The 19,819-nt window shown below is 41.3% G+C and overlaps 1 protein-coding gene across 1 annotated transcript in view; it reads right to left on the minus strand.

Annotated features, from left to right (window-relative positions):
* Positions 1-19,206, minus strand: part of HSDL2 (hydroxysteroid dehydrogenase like 2) — a 23,214-nt gene extending 4,008 nt beyond the window's left edge. The window contains exons 1-8 of the mRNA XM_026866674.1: positions 19,181-19,206; positions 14,745-14,908; positions 14,211-14,309; positions 13,983-14,097; positions 11,438-11,541; positions 10,334-10,432; positions 4,086-4,280; positions 3,550-3,621 (exon numbers count right to left, since the gene is read on the minus strand). Of these exons, the coding sequence (XP_026722475.1) occupies positions 3,550-3,621; positions 4,086-4,280; positions 10,334-10,432; positions 11,438-11,541; positions 13,983-14,097; positions 14,211-14,309; positions 14,745-14,908; positions 19,181-19,191 (859 nt within the window). The 5' untranslated portion in view covers positions 19,192-19,206. The remainder of the gene's footprint in view (positions 1-3,549; positions 3,622-4,085; positions 4,281-10,333; positions 10,433-11,437; positions 11,542-13,982; positions 14,098-14,210; positions 14,310-14,744; positions 14,909-19,180) is intronic.
* Between the last annotated feature and the right edge of the window lie 613 nt (positions 19,207-19,819).

Here is a 19,819-nt window from a genome sequence, read left to right on the forward strand (position 1 = left end):
GCAGCCCACTGCAGCTGCAGAGTTCTCCGGCCAGTGGAGCGGCCGCCTGCGGCTGAGCCCGGCACTGCCCCTCGGCACCACCCCCCCGCGGCAGGGTCATGCAGCACAGGATTTATAGGTTCTGAATAGAGTTTTCGTATTGGTAATATTTGTCATTTTATGCTGTGAGTGATAAGTGTCAGGAGCTCCTTCGTGTGTTTGTGTGATTGTGTGTGTGTGTGTGTGTGTGAGACGCGGCCCACAGCAGCTGCGGAGTTCTCCGGCCAGGGAAGCGGCCAACGAGGAACTACAGGGTCCTAGTGCCCGCCCGCTGGGCCATCCGTGCTGCGGTTGGTTTGGGCTCAGGGTTATAACTGTTACAGGTACAACACCTCCTCTAACGGGAGGCAGTAATTCTGTGTTGATTGTTGTTTTGAATTTAGGTGCATACTCTGCGGGGAAAGTGCACCTCGGAACCATCTGCCTAATGGAAATATTGTTAAAAAATCATCTGCAACCTTACAGGGGTTGTTTGTTTTACCAGGCGTCGTAGATGCTGATTATGAAGGGAAAAATCAAAATTATTGTCTGTACCCCTGTGTTCAGTAACAAAAGGATCAAAAAATTATTCAGATTGTTAATTTTACTGCGGCTCCCCCTAACAGTATACCAAGAAGCCACAATTACTTGGGATTTGGATCAGCAGGTACCCCTTAAATATTTTTGGACTAAAACAGTGACACAAGGTTAACTTCTGGTAAAATGTACTCTCGTTAAATCTAAAAAATCTGTTGAGCTGACAGGCATTTTAGATACTGGTGCAGATGTAACCATAATATCTGTGAGCAGATTGGCTCTTAGCTCTGGTACCTCAAATGCTTTTCAGGGTTGGTGATCATGCTGTAGCAATTTAAAGCAAGGATCTCATTCATGTAAGAGGCCCAGAAAATTGGGTAACAAATATTCATCCATTTATATTGGAAAAACCCTATTGCATTTTGGGGTCATAACTGTATGACTCAATGAGGAACTCAAACCGGATCAAATTTGTCTTAATCAACACTGTAGCACAACCCAACCTGAAATCCACCCTGACACTAATCTTGTAAACTGAATCACCTGTGTGTATTGTCCTGCAACAACTTAAAACTGTTATTAAGACTTTAAAAGATTTACAGACACTGTTGGGAACCATAAATTAGATATAGCCGTCGTGGGCCTAACTCATGATGATCTGCATAGCTTGTTTGATATTTTGTGAAAAGATCCTTCACTGACATCACCCAAAGTACTTACAAAGAATTCAAAACAAGATCTTCACCGCATAGCCAACACCATCTCAGACAGACAAGCATCGCAAGTATACTGTATTCCCCCACAGGACAAGCTATCATAGAAAGAACACGATAAAGTATATTGTATTCCCCCACAGGACAAGCTATCATAGAAAGAACACGATAAAGTATACTGTATTCCCCCACAGGACAAGCTATCATAGAAAGAACATGATAAACCTTGAAAGTGCTTTTGCAAAAACAAAAGGGGGGGAAGAGATCTTGGCTCCATTTGCTCTGCTGTAAAACGCGTGCATTTTTTCCACCAGAATGCCAGAGCAATACAAAAACAGTTTTCTTTATCAAGGCATCAAGCTAAAGACAGCACTGCAATTTGCCCTGAATACCAGAAAGACTCCATCTCTTCAAACATTTTAAACATTTCCCCTGTCTCACAGGTGCCACCAGTATTGTGTCATTTTTCATCACAGATACCAGATTGATAAGAAGTCCAGAGCAAAGCTCGTGTTAACAAAAACCTAGAAAGGGGTAACTGAGAAGGACCATTTTCTTTAATAACCTGGGCAAGAGGTTATGCTTGTGTCTCCACAGGTCTCAGTCTCTAATGGTCACCTGCAAGGTGTGTGCAACCACACCTGAGGCGTGAAAGGCAGCCAGCACTCATGATCCAGCTGTGGGTGCTGTGGGTGCCCCTGTGTGGACAGTTTGTGATCTCTTCAACTGATCATTCAAGCAGAATGTCTGAGTAATGTTTGCTACTGCAACAGAACAAACTACACTACAGTTGCCAATTCTTTTAAGAGAAAATGCTAACAGTAATTGTAACTCCTTAATGACATATACAAGCTTACTAGTCACTTATGCAAGATGTGCTTTACACAAAATATAGTTATTAATAAGGATAAGATGCTGTGAGAATGTGTGTATTCAACTTTCTGTGTTTAGTAATATTAAGAATTAAGAGCTCAAGTATTTAACCTTATTTAGAAACTCCCTTGGTTTTCCCCCTGGAGTGGTGGCCAGGCTCCAGGTGGAACCCAACAGGAGGATGAAATCAGATGTTTCCACTCAAAGAAAGTTGCCAGTTATTTTGGCCTGTTGCTTTAAGGGCTGGACCTGGTTGCAGCGACTTTGGATGCCTCACCTATGGATGGACACATCACATAGGGTTTCCAGTTTGTGAGGAAGGGCACTCTAATTTCTCGCTGTATCCAGGGTTCCCTAGCAATTGTGGATCTGAATGTTAGTACTTCTATTAAGTGTTCTATTCCATACTTTCCTTACTGTTTATTTTGTAGTATTTAGTCATATCCCTTGAATATAGGTAATATGGGATGCTTTGTACTTAATAGGGTACCTTTAACAGTTTATTGTGGTGATTAGGAATAGTATTATTGATTATAGTAAGTATTAAAATATCATATAGTTGTATAATGAGAAATACTAGTAAATTTATGCTTGTGCAGCCTGCACAAAAAGAAGAAGGGGGAACTGTTGGAGAGTGGCTTGGAGAGAGCAAGGCCGTAGCTCCCTGCAGAAGCTGATTGCAGTCATCTGAGGTAAACAAAGGAAAAAAAACAGGGTACAGTTATGCTAACAAAGGACTGTAATAGTTAACAAAGAGAGAAACTGAGGTACATTATGGCCTTGTGTATGATAAAGGAACAGCCTTGGGAAAGAAAGCAGGCCAGAGGAGGGAAGGTGTTGTGACATGCATGAGATGCCACAAGGGGCTGGGATATTATAATGTAGCCTTTTTACAAGTATCCAATAGATTTGTGAGTAGTATGCATGATTACTGTAGAGTGCTTATATAAGGTGTGATTTCTTTCAATAAAGTTGAAGCTTGCTCTATCATTCACATTGAATCGGCTGCTTGCTTCCTCCGCCTGCCGCAGCTACCTTGCGTTCTTATGTATAAATTCACCAATGCAAATGAAATTCCTGCAAAATGTGCTCTTTGCTGTTTAATTTCTTTTTCCAGCAGTACTTACCTGTAACCTCTATACTACCACAATTCAGATGGTTAGAAAAGAATTCTGCAAAATAAAGCACTGATTTTATACCATGAAAGTCCTACAGATGGGAACATTCTTTCCCTAACTTTAAGCACACACACTTCCATAAATCATACCCTCCAAATCAGAAAAACGGTTTTGCCAATTATCTTGAGTGGCATCTGAACTCTTGGAGAAAAGAAAAAAACCACTTGAAATAGAGAGGGTGTTCATTATCATCAGAAATTTTCAACTTTTACACACAGTGTTGTCCCTACCATATTGTTCTTGTTTCCTGTCTGTCACATCAGTTTCAACATCCAAGAAGAAGTCAGGCATCAGGGGGTGACCTAAAAGGGAGAAAAAACATGATAGTAAATCCAAGTAAACCTGGACAGCACAAACAGTAAAACAATTTCTATGAAATTACAGCCAAGTTTGTAAGTAAATAAACTATAATTTGAAGGAAAGACATAGCATGAAATAACATGTTCCGAGTAGAAGCCTCTTAATGTTTCTGAAGAAAAAAAAAAAATTCATCTCACTAGCTGGTAAATAGTAATACATGCATCTACAGTGCAGGTACATTTTCTTTTCATTAAAGTATTTTTTTTAATCTAACGGGCACTTGACAATTATAACCTCAGTGGACTTGATGCATGTTCTTTCCAGGAAGGCATGTTCTGCAAGCTGAGGGAAAGCAACTTTTTACAGACCAATTTAAGAGCCCCTTGAAACAGAACAATATTAATATTCTCCATACTGCCTCCCCTCCTTCCTCAACTTATTTCTCACCTTAAAAGATCTGCTTTACCTGGTGCAATTGCATAAACATCAAAATCCTTAACTCCTTCTTCTCTCAGTAGAACTTCATCAATAATGAAGTTTCCAGTGAAACTTTTTGGCTTTGTTAAAATGCAATATGCAGCATCTGCAAGGATGTCTGTCTTCCTGCACTGTTTCTCTATTCCATGTCCTCCAAGCATATCCATTGCAGCTGTATGTATGGCTATAATATTTAGAGAGTAAGAAAACAAAGCTTTAATACTGGTGACATGAAATTCCCATTTCTCTGGCAAGTACACAAACTTTGCTTTCCTTTCATGAAAAAGGAAGACAAAGATGTGAAATACTAATAACCAACAAATATCTACAAGCACCAGTGGAATAATGGACAGAACTTTATATCCCTCTATCAGTGGCCCCATCCCCCTCCATGCATTTTCTCCACATTGTTTGGGAAATGAAAAACTAACAGGAGAATCATTTTTCTCAAAGTGAATGTATGATACATCAGTCATTAAGAAGTATTTCCTTTGGTAATTATCACACTGAAAATCCTTGTAGTAACTCCCCTGAGATACCAAAGTGTCTTTCCTAAATTAATGACAAACCAAATAGCAAAAGCTCAAATAACTTGTTCAATATTCCATAGAAAGGCTGTGTTAGAATAGAAGCCAGATCTCCTAAGCTTCTGGTTGTTTGATTAACCAATTCTACTGACTTCTGCACCATTCTATTAGTCTCCTTTGTGCTTCCCCCAAGGGAGCTACTAACGCTGTGGCATGTTCCAGTTAAAGTCTGTAATTTGCTCTTCCAGGCTGAGGTATCCATTGCATTTTTCTTTCATCCTGTTCCACAGAGAAGCTGTTTGGTCACAGCTTTTGACATCTGCCATGTAACTGTTTTCCCCTCATACAGTTCTGCTTCTGACTTTTTTCCATCTAGACTCAACACTCTGCCCCCAAGTTTTGGGGACAGATTTGCAAATCCTCTCCTACACCTGGGGCTGGCAGATGATGGAGGTGGAAGGATAAACCTGATTTTAAATCACTTTTGTCCTCCTTTCAGTGTTTCCATGCCACAGAAAGTAACAGCAGCTTTGATGCAGAAATGATCCCAACATCCCTTAAAAAGCAAAGGAAAGGCACTGTGCAAGACACATCTAAGCTAGATCATGCACCTTCCAGAGTAGGAACTGGGAAAAAAGACTTCAGTCTTCAATGCTGGCCAGGGAGATCCTGTGTAAGTGTCATCTACAAAAGGGCAGGAGTGGGTACATATCTTTGATGACTCTCTTATTTCACTCTTCTGTGGTGAGGATTAGCCCCTAGGTTTCATTTACCTTTGGCCAACCTCAGCTTCTTTTTTTCAGTTCAACTGAACTGCTATAAATATGCACCTGAATAAAAAACTGGCAGATATACTGTACAAATACCTAGGTCTCCCTAGGTCTTTTTTCTCATTTTTAATGATAAGAAATAAATTTGCCTTTCTTTGTTCCTCTGAAGTTCAACCTGTCCTACAAGATTTTTACTTTTTTTTAAATAACTACCAACAGTTCAGAGAATGTTTCTGTCAAATTTTCTCATTAGATTTGCCAGATTTTGTTGACCTGAATATATTCCACTATTCTGAGGATTCATTAACCTGTTCACTTTTTCTGGCTCACGCCTTTGCCAATTCTCTGTTAGTGTCTACAATTACTCTTCCAAGCACAGCAAGCCTATGTGCACAGACTGAAGCAAAAAGTTTTGAGCATGTACTGCCTAATAGTCTGGCTGCACATTATTCCACCTATTTCATATACAGTGCTGCTGGTTTTCCCATAATGCACACAAAGAGTCTTCCAGTTCTGTCCCAGGATACCTCTATTATTCACATGCAGTCTTAGTGATAGGATTGCTCCTTGACCTTTAGGTAGTCTGTTTCACTTTTAGATAAATGAAGAGCTCCTGGCATCTTATTACCAGCATACTTTCACATGTTTAAAGAGTCGAATTAATCAACAAGATACTGGCATCCATACTAGCACTGTCTAATCACATTTGTAAGAGATTATAGTAGATTTTTTAATTAAAAACTTTGCAACTGTATTTTAGATACTGTGTAAGTCTGTAACTCTATATCTCAGGTGACCACATGAAAGTAGATAACTTTCTCACTTTTAGAAGATAACCCTTTTGAAAGAACATTTTTTGTACTGGAGAATTTGCATATTATTATTCTTTTTTATACTTGAGTGCACATCAGTTTTCACGGAGGCATCACTGATTTATACAAATTTTGAGAGCTCATCAAATGTTTCTAACAGTCTTAAACTGAATGGGCAAGAATTAATTCAATAAATACAAAGCTCTGTCTACATACCTTTAATTTTACAGAAAGCCTAATGACTTTTTAAATTACTTTGCAGCATCTCAGAGAGAAATCTTTATTTTAAAAAGCGTTTGTGTTGTCATTTGTAAACTGAATCTTCCTGCACTTGCAAGTCTCATGTTTTGCAGGTTCCTGAGTGGAACAGATATTAGCTGCACTATGTAACAAGTGCCAGCTTCTGCAGTGTTACTCTCTTACTTATTTTAGTGGGTATATTATGAAGGACACAGTGACACTCCAATGCACAAGAGAAAGATACTGCTTTCTTTGGTTTGGGTTTCCTCCCCAGTAAGAAGGTCAGATTTTGTAGAAGTGTAGTTAATATCATCATAGACATCCCAGAACATATCTGGGACGCTGGTACTATTACTGACATTTGGAGCGTTACACATATGCAAACACTGCAAAGAAATAATATATTCAGCTGTGCAACATAAGACAATTAACTTCTGCCTATAAAGTTAGCCATCTCTGAAAAACTTTTTTATCATGAGTCGGTGGACAAATTCTCCCAGGTTCTGTCTTCCTTTGCCACGAAAAACAAGAGGTCGAATTATTCAGATGGGTGGGGGAAAACACCTATATTGCAAATTAAAAACCTAGTATAACCAGCTGGTCTCTGCAGGAATAATTCTTTAGCTTCCAAATAGTATGTTGGGACTCACAAAACCACAAACTCATTTCCACAACAGGTAGTGGATGATTTCTCCATCATATCCAGAATCATAGAGAGAAGGTGCTGAAGAATCAGAAAGCTGTGGGGGGTGCACTGCATATGCAGTGTGTAAATTTACAAGACACAGGTAATCTTGTAAGACCTTTTGCATGAGAAAATAAGTCAAATTAGTAATGTCTGTAGCTTGATACCATGCCTCTCTGTCTGAATTAGATACTCTGGATTAATTCTTTCATTGGCCCTAACTCTCACAATTTACACAGTTTAAACAGTCAGTTTTAGTAGATAAAAGATCAAAAGTAGATAAATAGTAGATAAAAGATCAACTCTGCTAATGGAAAAGCAAATTAATCTTACATATAGGATTCCGAGGAGACATAAAACCCATTTAGCAGTGGCATTTTAGGGACAAGCCAGGCAGGAAAAGCATGAGGTCTAGGGAGCTAAAGGCTTTAAGAACGAAGTTTCATGGCTCTGTTCCAGACAGCAAAGATAGATCCTGGGAAATCTCCATTGAAACTTTTCTGAGGTTTCCCTGGAGCACTCAGGAAGCAAGTATGTGGAAACAAGTGCATGTTTCTTCTAACTCCTTCAGAAATAAAAAAATACAATAGAGACCCAAAACCTGAAAGATAAACTTTCACTTCACTGCCAGGAAGGCAATCCGAACCCTGAAATTACATGTGCGTTATCTTCAGTACATCAAAGATGAAGAGCTTATCCTCCACAAAATGGTACAATTTTGTGATGATAATTATATAATTATCATTCAAAAAGTCAATCCCTGATGAAAATATTTTTGTGGATAAAACTCATAGTGTGAGCAGAATTGTGAGGCATCTATTTAATATGAGGCCTATTCAGCAAGGCAGGTCCTGACTGACCAACCTGATCTCCTTCTATGACAGGGTGACCAGCTTAATAGGATGAGGGAAAGGCTGTGGATGTACTTTCACCTTGACTTCAGTAAGGCCTTTGACACCTGTTTCCCACAGCATTGTCCTGGCGGAACTGGTTGCTCCTGGCTTGGATGGGTTCACACTTTGCTGGGTAAAAAACTGTCTGGACAGCCGGGCCCAGAGAGTTGCGGTGAATGGAGTTAAATCCATTTACCAGTCATGAGTGGTATCCCCCAGGGATGGGTTTTGGGGCCACTCCTGTTTAACATCTTTATTGATGATCTTAGAGGAGGGGATCGAGTGCACCCTCAGTCAGTTTGCAGGTGACACCCGGTTGGGTGGGAGTGTTGATCTGCTCGAGGGTAGGGAGGCTCTGCAGAGAGACCTGGACAGGCTGGAGCCATGGGCTGAGCCCAACTGGGGGAGTTTCACTGAGGGCAAATGCTGGGGGCTGCCCTTGGGCCACAACAACCCCCAGCAGCGCTACAGGCTTGGGGAGGAGTGGCTGGAGAGCTGCCAGTCAGAGAGGGACCTGGGGGGGTTGACTGACAGCCAGCTGGACAGGAGCCAGCAGTGTGCCCAGGGGGCCAAGAAGGCCAATGGCATCCTGGCTTGTGTCAGCACTAGCGTGGCCAGCAGGGACAGGGAAGGGATCTGACCCCTGTACTCGGCACTGGTGAGGCCGCACCTCGATGACTGGGTTCAGTTTTGGGCCCCTCACTCCAAAAAGAATATAGTTAATCAAACATGTCCAGAGAAGGGCAATGGAGCTGGCGCAGGGTCTGGAGCACAGGTCGTACGGGGAGCAGCTGAGGGAACTGGGGGTGTTTAGTCTGGAGAAGAGGAGGCTGAGGGGAGACCTCATCGCCATCTACAGCTCCCTGAAAGGAGGGTGCAGAGAGCTGGGGATGAGTCTCTTTAACCAACTAGTAAGTGATAGGACAAGAGGGAATGGCCTCAAGTTGTGCCAGGGAAGGTTTAGACTGGATATTAGGAAGCATTTCTTTCCAGAAGGGGTTGTTAAGTGTTGGAATGGGCTGCCCAGGGCAGTGGTGGAGTACCCATCCCTGGAGGTGTTAAAGAGTCGGGTCAACATAGTGCTTGGGGATCTGGTGTAGTTGGGAACTGTCAGTGTTAGGTTAATGGTTGGACCTGATGATCTTCAAGGTCTTTTCCAACCTAGGTGAATCTGTGACTCTGTGATACTGTGAGAATTTACAATGCAAGCATCCAGACCAATGATAAAGGACCAGGTCTGTCAGACATACTAACCCAACAACTGAGTATCACCTGGAGGTATGAAGAAACTCAGTTGATTTTGTCTGAAATAATTAAGTTTTGCTTATATTCCTCACTTTAGAGAAAGAAAATCAGAAAGTCCTAGTTCACACTAGAACTTAAAAGGGGACTGCAACTCCTAACAGGAAATTGTTGGAAAGTGAGTACAAACCCTTCATACACTGCACCACTAGTCCCAGAAGAGGATCTTGGTTCATATTTTTATTTTCTCTTCCTTCTTCCCTCCCTCCACTTAAAGGAATAAACTCTTCTGTTGTAATGTTTCATAACACAATGAATGAGCTCACACCATTAAAAGGCATTACCCACTGTCTTTAATGATTTTAACATCAGTATCATTTCTGCACATAGATGTATTTGGGGTGAATAGACAGGCCTCTTTGGCGAACAGCTGACCAAGACATCCAACAGCAGCCTTCATCCTTATTGACCCACAGACAACAAACTGAAGTTAATACCATGTGGGAGCATTGAGTTGTTTTTCTTCCACAGAGCTATTTAATTTCCTATAACTTGCAAGCAGATGGTTCTGTGAATAATCATTTGTCGGCCTGCTGTGCCACAACTTCTATGAAAAAGGTTTTTTTTTTAATTATTTCTGCATTTACAGATATATATATCTTGTCAGCTCCATCTACACTCTGGCAATTTAGCAAGGAATTCTAAATAGTACTACATGCACAGTCATTTAATACCTACTAATGAAAGTATGCTAATACTTTTGTGATTCTGTCCAAACCAAAACTCTGGGTGCATGAGAAAAAGCACAGACAAGCCAAAGACTACACAGATGCTTCAGCCACCTGAAAGGGTTGAGTGGGTTGCAAAACTAGCTGAAGATGAGTTTGGATAACAGTGGCAAAAGTCTAGTGGGATCTAGGAATGAAAACTATCACCGTGAGGGATGAATGCTTGGTCTCTTGAATCAATTCCAGAAGTCTAAAATATATTCAAAGTCAAATAAAACAGGCTGTAGAAGAAAGTATACAGAAATTAATTATTTCAGTACCATTAAAAAAAAAAAATCACCTGTTTTAGGCCACAAAGCATTGACAGCAACTTCTCCTCTAAATTCTTCTGCCATTCCCAAGACACACATGGACATCCCATATTTAGAAATGGTATAAGCTAAGACAAGAAGTAGGAAAAAAGATAAAAATTTACACTCTATCAACAGAACTTTAATTATGAAGGAAAGTAAAACCAAATTATTTGTTCATAAGGAAAGATTTTGGGGGAGAAACTGGTATCTTCCTAGAGTCAAAATCTCCCCCTTCTCCCCAACAGCCCCAGCAGATACAAACTGTAGTTTTCCATCTGTACATTACAATAAAATGAGAGCTACATGTTTTGACAAAAACAATGACTGAAGCCTAGCTATATGGTGGTTTTGTTGTGCTTTTTATACACAGCATCACAAGAATGCTCAGTTTTTTCAAGAGACCTAAGGTATATAACGCAACCAAACTAGTATTCTGCAGAAACAGTGACTAAACTAGTATTCTACAGAAAACAAAAAAGGGAACAAAAAAAATAGAAAAGGAAATTCTAAATCCTCTACCTATTCTGAGAAGGGTCATCTACCTATTTCAAGAAGGGAAACTTTTGGGGAAAGAACTGGGACTTGCTGGAGGAGTTTAACATGACAACAGTCCAATATTGACAGGTTTTTTTACAGTTTTAAAATGAGCAACGTTAACCTCAAGACAAAATGGGGTCCCTTTCCCACCTCAAAATTCATTTCCATTTTGAAAGACAACATTGAACTTTAGCTCTTTTAAATCAAATGTGAAGCTGAACTGGTAAGAAAATAGAATTTGGGTTTCAATCTCCATTTTGAACAGAAAATACTTTGTAGTCTTAATGATTTCCATGAAACAGCACAGACTCTTACCTTGAAAACATTCTTGTAAACATAAAGGATGTATTAGGCTATGAAACCTGCTCTACGTTTTCCCACAAAACAATTTCTTTTAGGTTAGGTACAAAACACTCTGGGGAACCATTAGTGCCAGTTTGTATATAGTGCTAAAGATACAATATCTGGCATTCTGGGCTGGCACTCTGGCATATTTCACCACATACTTACATGGTTCTCAAAAAATAACAACAAAGAGTCTCAATGCTACTCACCACAGTGATTTTTGAACCACATAGGATTCAGATTCACAGGTGGGCTGAGGTTCAGGATATGGGGGTTCCTACTCTTCCTCAAGTGGGGAAGGCATGTTTTAGACCTGAAAGACAGATTCAGACAAATCAGTCACCTCTTATTCTATGGAAGACCTATAATTACCATAAAAGCCATACTAGCAGACCAGTATTTTCATTTTCATGAAAGTCGATAACACTAAGCTGGGACCCTGGCCTTGTATCAATTATTTAATTGATATAAAGAACAAAAGAAACTAAAATCTGTCCTAGCTCATTTATCTCAGGCCTAGTATTCATTCTAGCTAACTGAAACACATTCTCCAAATAGTGCAGCAGCATCTTCCAAAGCTGACTTTTCAGATGCTCAGAAGCCATAATATCCTTGTAATAGTTCTAGTAGGGCAACAAAACACTGTGAGGCAACAAGTGAAATTAACAGTGCAGAGAGCATCATTTAGTGTAAATATTTTCTCTTCTGATCTCATATCTATTTCTTCTTTAAAACCATGTTAAAGAAATAATACTGTTGAGTGAAAGACTATTACAAATATTCCAAGCAAAACTGAAAACCTATTCACTGCTGACTGGATGAGTCACTACTTCATTCAACTTAGAATTCACACATATTTGTAAATCATTACTTTTACTTCATAGAAACCACCATCTGACTTCACTTCTAGCACTAGGATACAGTTTACATTTAATCTCCACTGGATAATTTTTAAACAAGCTTCACATGGAACAGTACCACAGTGGACTATACCACCAACCTACTTATTCACACATTTCAACAGGACCTATGCATACTGTTAGCCACAGAAGGGACGCTTCCAATTGCAAAATCATCAAAGTAGTAATTTATCACCTGCTTAAATGTCCTTGGGTCTCAACTCTTTCCAGTGGCAGTTGCGAGCTTCACTATCAAATGTCTCCATTTCTTAATACACAGGACCCAAGAATACGTCAAGGGGTATACTCCATAAAATGGGACATCCTCCCTACCACCTCCACAGACAAAAAGTCCACACCATTTTTTTTTCTAGCTTTTGTAACTTTCTGAATATTAAATTGAAAACAGATCTCTACAAATTACAAACAGAAGCAACATATAAAGCAAGGGGAAGAAAAGGCTGAAATGCTTGACTAGGTCTTCCCAATTGACAGTTATAATAGCAATGACAAAGACCATTTGTAACTTCCCTTGAGAGGCCCTAATCTTTCAAATGATCTTCCATTCACAGAATCTGCTTTTTAATCTTTTTAAAGCAGAGTAGCACCCAAAGGAAAGATGACTAAAAATTATCCATTAATTTGGAATACCTAGACGTACCATCAAAAAGGTGATTGTTGCTGTTGCGTTGTGAGGGGGAAACAAAGCTTGCCGCTGGCAATAGTGGAAGTCAGAAATTTAACAAGAGATATCCACAGAGTGTTTTCTGGAATGCTAAGCTCCAAAACCAACTCTCCTTTCTAAGTGCAAAACCACTTACACTTACAGCCTTTCAAAAGCAGACATCACAGTGTGGAAGCACAGAAATCCCACTCCACAAGCAGTCTTTCTTTCTTTCACCCTCTTCTCTCCATGCTATCTCCATGCTGTGCACATGTCTCTAATTCAGAAAGCTGCTATTCATGTGTGTTTTTACACTATTTTAATGGAAAATCCCTTCACTGATTCTTAGCAAAAGAACATTAAGGAATATAATCATAATATCTGATAACTAGTTTCACCTGCACAAAGGAGAAGGACTGACACTATTCTAGATAAAGCTTTGATACAAAAGTTCCTGATCACATCAAGCAGTAACTGAATTAGAGAATCTGCATCACCCTAAGGGCTTTTTTGTTGTTGTTTTAAACACAACCCCATCAAAATAGAAGTTTTTCTTTTAAAACAGAGCACTTTAAATGACATCCTGTACATCTGATTCCACCTGCTGAATCCATTTCCAAAAAATGAACAAAATAAGGACCACAGAAATTCTGAAATCAAGTCTTATTATGTTAATTTATATAGAACTGATGCACTGAAAGTAGGTGAACAGTTTAGATTGTTAAGGTACATCTTTACATTTCTCTTTCAATTGTGTTATGTTATATAATGTCTCTAAAGGTGAGAAAGAAGCTTATGAGAAGGAAGCTGACAAAAAAGATGTACTTGATGCATGCAAGAGTTAGTCATTTTGCCTGAAATGAAAGGACAGCATTTAGCAAAGCCAAGCTGGAACTCTGTCTGAAATAAACTGGTTTCTGCTTCCTATCTGCATGGAAGGGCTTGTGAATGTTTAATGACTACAGTAATAAGGTTCCTGTTTACTCTAACTTACAATTAACCCCTGCAAATATTAATTTCAAATCAGTTGTCCAATAACTTAACAATTTCCTGGAAGCACATGTAGAATACTTGCACTCCAACTCTAGGGCAGCAAGACAGCTACACAACTTCTCAGAAAAACTGAGATAACATTTTGTTACAATGTTACATTTTGCTACAATTACTTTGCTCCCTTCTCTCAGCACTTACGTAATGTAGGTTCCTCGTACATTGACTTCCATCATAAGATTGACCTTCTTCATTTCTGTTTCCAAAGTGCCAGTCAAAGAGATGGCGCTTGCATTGTTCACCAAAATATCAATCCCTGGTTTTAAAATAAGCCGTTTCATATTAGCATTTAAAGACACAAAACAATAGAAAGGCTGTTCTTTTCTGGTTTTAACAATCTGTTAACCTCTACCCAACACTTTAGCATACCTCCAAAAGTCTTCACAGCTTTCTCCACAGCATCAATAACTTGCTGTTCTTCCCTCACATTAACGACGCATGGCAAAGCCTTTCCTCCAGCTGCTTCAACTGCACAATTAAAAAATTAAACATTTAGAAATTTAGTCTTGGAACCAACAGCATGAACCTACTGAGAATCTCTCATTCAGTGACATGCTTCAAGAAGGCATTGAGAACTGCACTCTCAAATGGTGACCTTTCTACATGTTGCATAAAGAACAGGGAAGCCAAAATCAAATCCTAACACTGAGAATGTGTATGGTACACACATACATCCCAAATTAACATAGCATTTCCACATCTGTACACACATACAACTTCATTACAGTAGTATTTTGATACCTACCAGCATTCCTGGGAGGCAAAAGAAGCACTAAGCTTACTTTACTAAATGTGAATTGGAGCTAAGAGAGCCTATGCAGTTTTCCACTCAGGTATGACAATTAAGCTAGGGCATACACCCAGCCTAGCATCTGAAGCCCACCCTTACTTATTAAAACTTACTCTCTGCTGCAGCAGTGTAGATAGTCCCTGGAAGAGTACGATGAGGCTCAGCTGTCTTGGCAGCTATCACAATGTTTGCACCATCCTTGGCAGCTTTCAAAGCAATGGCTTTGCCAATGCCCCGGCTTGCACCCGTGATGAAGAGAGTGCATCCTGCTAGTTTCCTAAAGGTGAAGGGGGAAAGGGAGGGTAAAGAAGATGGAGAACAATGCAAAACATGTAAACCACTGATCTTTAGCACTCTTTTAAGGGCAAAAGTAATTAGCGCAGCCTTTCAACCAGACAAGTACCTTCACCATTTTACTAAGAAAGCAGGCCCTAATTACCAAAGAAATGGCTACAGCTACAGCAAAGTACAGTATCATCAAAGGTAAGACCACTCTCCAAGCCTGCAAACACTACAAAGCATAGAGCTTAGGTCACCAAATTACATTTCTCCATTTTTGTAAAGTGATCCAACACACTATTTACAACAAAGCTGCCACCTTCTCCAACAATGGAAAAGGACAAAATGTAAAAACAAATGCCAGTTTCTAATGAGATAACACACCTACACCTTGTAATTTACTAGTCACAGCCCTGTAAACACAAAAAACCTGCTGCCTCAACATGATATAAAGTTCAAGTCCATAACCATAATGACAACGCAGGGTGTCACATGCAACTGCCCAAAACCTGATTTTCAGAAATGGCAATTATTTCTCTTAAGTGTTTTATGCTAAACTCAACAGTTTCCCAGTAACTACATTTAATTCAATAGGTCCCCCCCACCAAAAATGAGTCCAATTGAAACCTCTGGAGAAACTATCAAGTTTTAGAGTGTCAGAAAGATGTCTGGCTTACACAAAAAAGTCACTGACTTTCTGAAAAGGAAAATATCAAGTCCAGTTTACAGCATATTTGACAATAAAGCCTCTTAAATCACAGGTTTTCCACATGAAGGAATGTGGACTTCAGTGTAATGCATAAAGCTTGTGTTGCTTTCCATAACTCTGTGGAAAACACCATGAGGACAAAGTTTTCAACCCCAGTTAGAGAATGCACGTGAACCATGTGCTACAGCAACTTCACTTTTCCCTCACATCACAAATGTTACACACCAGCCCCCAAACTTGCATTAATTTTCCTGTCAGTCTGAGCCAGACTTGACTTACTACTGTTTCTCCAAGTCTTGCTTTCCCTCCAGTCTAAAAGCATCCCTCTCCAAAACACTCTCTAGGAGGTTGCTTACTTTCAGTAGGTGAAAACTGGGATGGGGCAGGGAGGGCTCTTCCCCTACAGTGGCATCTGCAGGGACCCAGGGAGTCAGTGAAGCCCTGCAGGCACCATTTCAAACAGCCTTCCTCTGCAAAACTAGATCCTAGAGGGGCACAAGAAGAATAATCTCAAAACAGCCCAGCAAATCACAAAAAACTGCTGCCAAGAGTCACACACACAGTGAGGGAAGTCCATCTGTGGAATACACAGACTGTAAAACTCAGTCAAATACAGCCAGAATCTGACTTTCTACCCAACCAATATGAGGTCAATGAACTCTACCTTAGACATGGAAGATGTAAATGGGTCCATCAGGAGGCAGCCCTTCAGGAGAAAGAAGCTGAGGAAAGTTGGCAGGGCTTTAAGCCTCTCCAGGGGCAAGAGTGGTCTATTCAAGAAGTAGATGTACCAGGAGACCAGCATGTCTACATAGGGAACTCATGACTCAGCTCCCATGTAGAGAGGTGTCATATGGGGATCAGGAGCAAGGACGGGCCACAAATAAGGAATTAGAAATATCATCTGGGCTTGGGGAATGGTGTCAGGAAAACCAAAGTTCACCTGCAGCTGAGGCTTGTGAAGGACATTAAGGGCACGGGGGCTTCTGCTTGCTACACTGGTATGAAAGCAGGTCCTCTGCTCAATGTGGTGGGTGAAAGCAAGATTTTCAATGCCATCTCACAGTTATTTTTGCATCCAATTTAAGATATGGTCTGGATGGGTGCACAGCTTGAAGGGTAAAAAACTAGTTGGTTGATCAGGCTCAGAGGGTGGTGGTTAATGAGTCATACTCCGTCCAGAGACTGGTAACAACTGGGGTACCACTTCTGCTCCTGGACCAGTCCTGTTCAACAACTTTACCAGGAACCTGAAGAAGATGACAAAATGACCTGAGGTTGGACAACAACTGCTCACAAGTTTGAGGACTGGGCTGCTATAAAGAGAGTCCCCAACAGGCTAGATGAACAGGAACAACATGAGATTCTACAAGGACAGATACACAGTCCTGCACCTGGGAAGAACAAGTCTCTGCAACAACACAGGCTGGGGGCTGAATGGCCAGAGAGCGCTCTCCTGAAAAGGCCTTGAGGGACTTAGCAAAGAGCAAGCTGTGCATAAGCCAGCAGTGTGCCTGGCAACAGAGGCCAGCTGCATCCTGGGCTACAAGAACACCATAACCACCTGATCGAAGGAAGGGGTTATGCCCCTCTGTCACTCATGATACCACAGTTAACATCCTGTGATGAGTTCTGGGTCCCTCAAGAGAAGGTATGTGTTGACAAATGGGAGCAAGTTCCACGAAGAGAGACAGAGATGGCTAAAGGCTCAGTACCTGTGTGAGAGGACCACTTCAGCCTGGAGAAGAGCTTGGTGGTGACCTAGCAGCAAACCACCACAATACCTATGCAGTTATAGATTGGATGGAGCCAAGCATACATGCTGTGCTGCAGCACAGCAGGATGAGAGACTGTAGGCTTTCAAACTTTCAAAACTGAAAATAAAAAGGTTCAGACTGGAGAGGTTCAGACTGTCCTCCCCAAGACAACAGTCAGAAACAGAGCAGGAAACAGCTGTCTGCAGCCTTGGAGGTTTTCAAAATCCAAATAGACAGCACCCTGAACAACCCTGTCTGATCTCCTAACTGACCTGGCCTGGAGACCTCTCAAGGGTCCTTCCAACCTGAACTATCCAGTGATACAATCTGGAAGAGTTCCAGCCGCAGATTCAATTCCTTTCCCCAAATTATTATTCTATTCAAAATGTCAGGAAACATACTGTATTCACTCTGGTTACACTCTCTCTAGTTTTCCCCTCCAACCTCTTCTACACTGGCCATCACCCTCAAGTCTTCTTTTTTTTCTCAGCACAACTGCACCACCCACCTATATAAACCTCCTTATTCTTTCTAGGCGTACAACCACCACTGACTACATTCGTTCTCTGGACTCTCCTTCCTTCAATTCTGGCCCCACAATCTCAAATTCTGTCCCTACAGCCCACAAAAGTAGTGCTCACCAAAATTAGCAAACCCCTACCAACAAGAAAAATTAATTTTCACTTCATCTCTGAAACACTGAGCTGACAATATTATCTCTCACACTCCTTTTATGTCTTTTTTTTTTTTTCAAATCATTCTTGCTTCTTTCTTGACTTTCTGTGTCTCACTCAAGAAGTTTCATTTATCCTCTATGGACAGCAACCACAAAGCCAGATGCACCGACCTCCTGAAATGTTTATTCACTGTCCCCAAAATAACTTACCAGAATTTAGAACATTTTGCTCTGATAAGCAAGCTGAGAAGCTTGCAAGACTCTGGATTTACTTCTTAACTCACTTAGCAGTCCAGTAGTTTACAAGATTTTAAAGCATGTGCTTGACTAAAATTGCTTATGACCTGTATTGTGAAGGTTAAATCTTTATTGCTTCCATTGCAGTTGAATTCTGGTAATAAGACAGAAAATGTCAAATTCACCACTGTGCCCTAAAGTCTCAGGGATCTTGAAAAAATTAAGATAGGTTCTTTTCTCACCAAGACTACTAATACAGAAACCTGCAAGTCACGTTAGGGACACCTTTTACAGCTTGCTTACACATACGTTAGAAATTTAATGAATACTCCTGTTTATAACATACAGAAACAAATAATACCAACATTTTCTTCCCAGCTGTTGGCAGTGCTGGCTCTGAAGAAAAGCAGAGTGTCTCTAAATTAGGATCCTATACTACAAAAAAAGTCATTGCCAGGTAAGAAAGTATGGGCTTGGAGTAAGCGAAAGAAATTTGTTTAATACACATAAAATTACAAATACGCTACCCAATTTAAAGATCTCCAGTAACAGCTTTCATTGCAAAACACTCCACTCAAGAACATTGACTAATGATCTTCACTAAGATTTGCACTGCCTCTGCCTGCCCCCACCTACCCCCTTATGTCCTGGACTTGTTTCAAACCTCTCTGCTATGGGGAAACTCCTCAACCCAGACTGGTATCACCACACCTTGCTCAAGCACAGGCAGGTGATCCCACGGCTGGTGGGACAGTAGAACAACCACCGTCATTACATCAACACACAAGGACCAGCGAATCTGCTTGAGTGGCTTAATTGCATTTCTGTTGAAGTCAGTAAAACCGTCCGTCTCAATTCTTACAGTGGGTTCAGCCCCACTGAGCAATTTACCCCTCTGGCATCAATCAGCTCACTGGGCAACCCGAACCCCTCTCAGGGTGTTGTGCAGGATCTCTGCGTGAAAGCTGAAGCGGGGAACGACGGGCCAAGGGCGGGAGCTGACGGAAGATCTGCCACCCGCAGGGGCAGCACCTCGAGGGCAGGAGGAAGCCAGAGCCTCCATCAGGCCACAGAGGGAGGGGGAGATGATGCGGGAAGTTACATGCAGATGCGTTGGTGCAGGATGTGGAGGCGAGGGCCGACCTCAGGTACCGTGAAGTAAGAGAGGGACGACGGGAGGAGGTGAAGGAGGGGACGGGTATGGTTGGGTGAGCAGAACACAGATGATCCTGCCACAGGCATTGTGATCAACTGGGGAGGCAGAAGGTGAGATGGAGGCAAAGCTCCAGTGTTTCAAGCAGGACTGGGAACAGAGTTCAGCTTGACGCAACGTTTTGCACATCCAGCAGGGAACCCAGGGATGCTGGAGAGTACTCGACTCTGCTTTTTTCATCCCGTGTAGGCCCCGATCTGCTCTCAGGATGGCCTACATCCGCGACCAGGCCTCCTGCTCTACTCGCAGCAACCCTCACGGAGCCGGGCGCGCTGCCCCCCAGCCCCGCCTGTACCCAGGGACCGCCTCCCGCGGCG

This window comes from Athene cunicularia, assembly GCF_003259725.1.
Source record: "Athene cunicularia isolate RWA chromosome Z unlocalized genomic scaffold, athCun1 chrZ_part3, whole genome shotgun sequence".
NCBI lineage: Eukaryota > Metazoa > Chordata > Aves > Strigiformes > Strigidae > Athene > Athene cunicularia.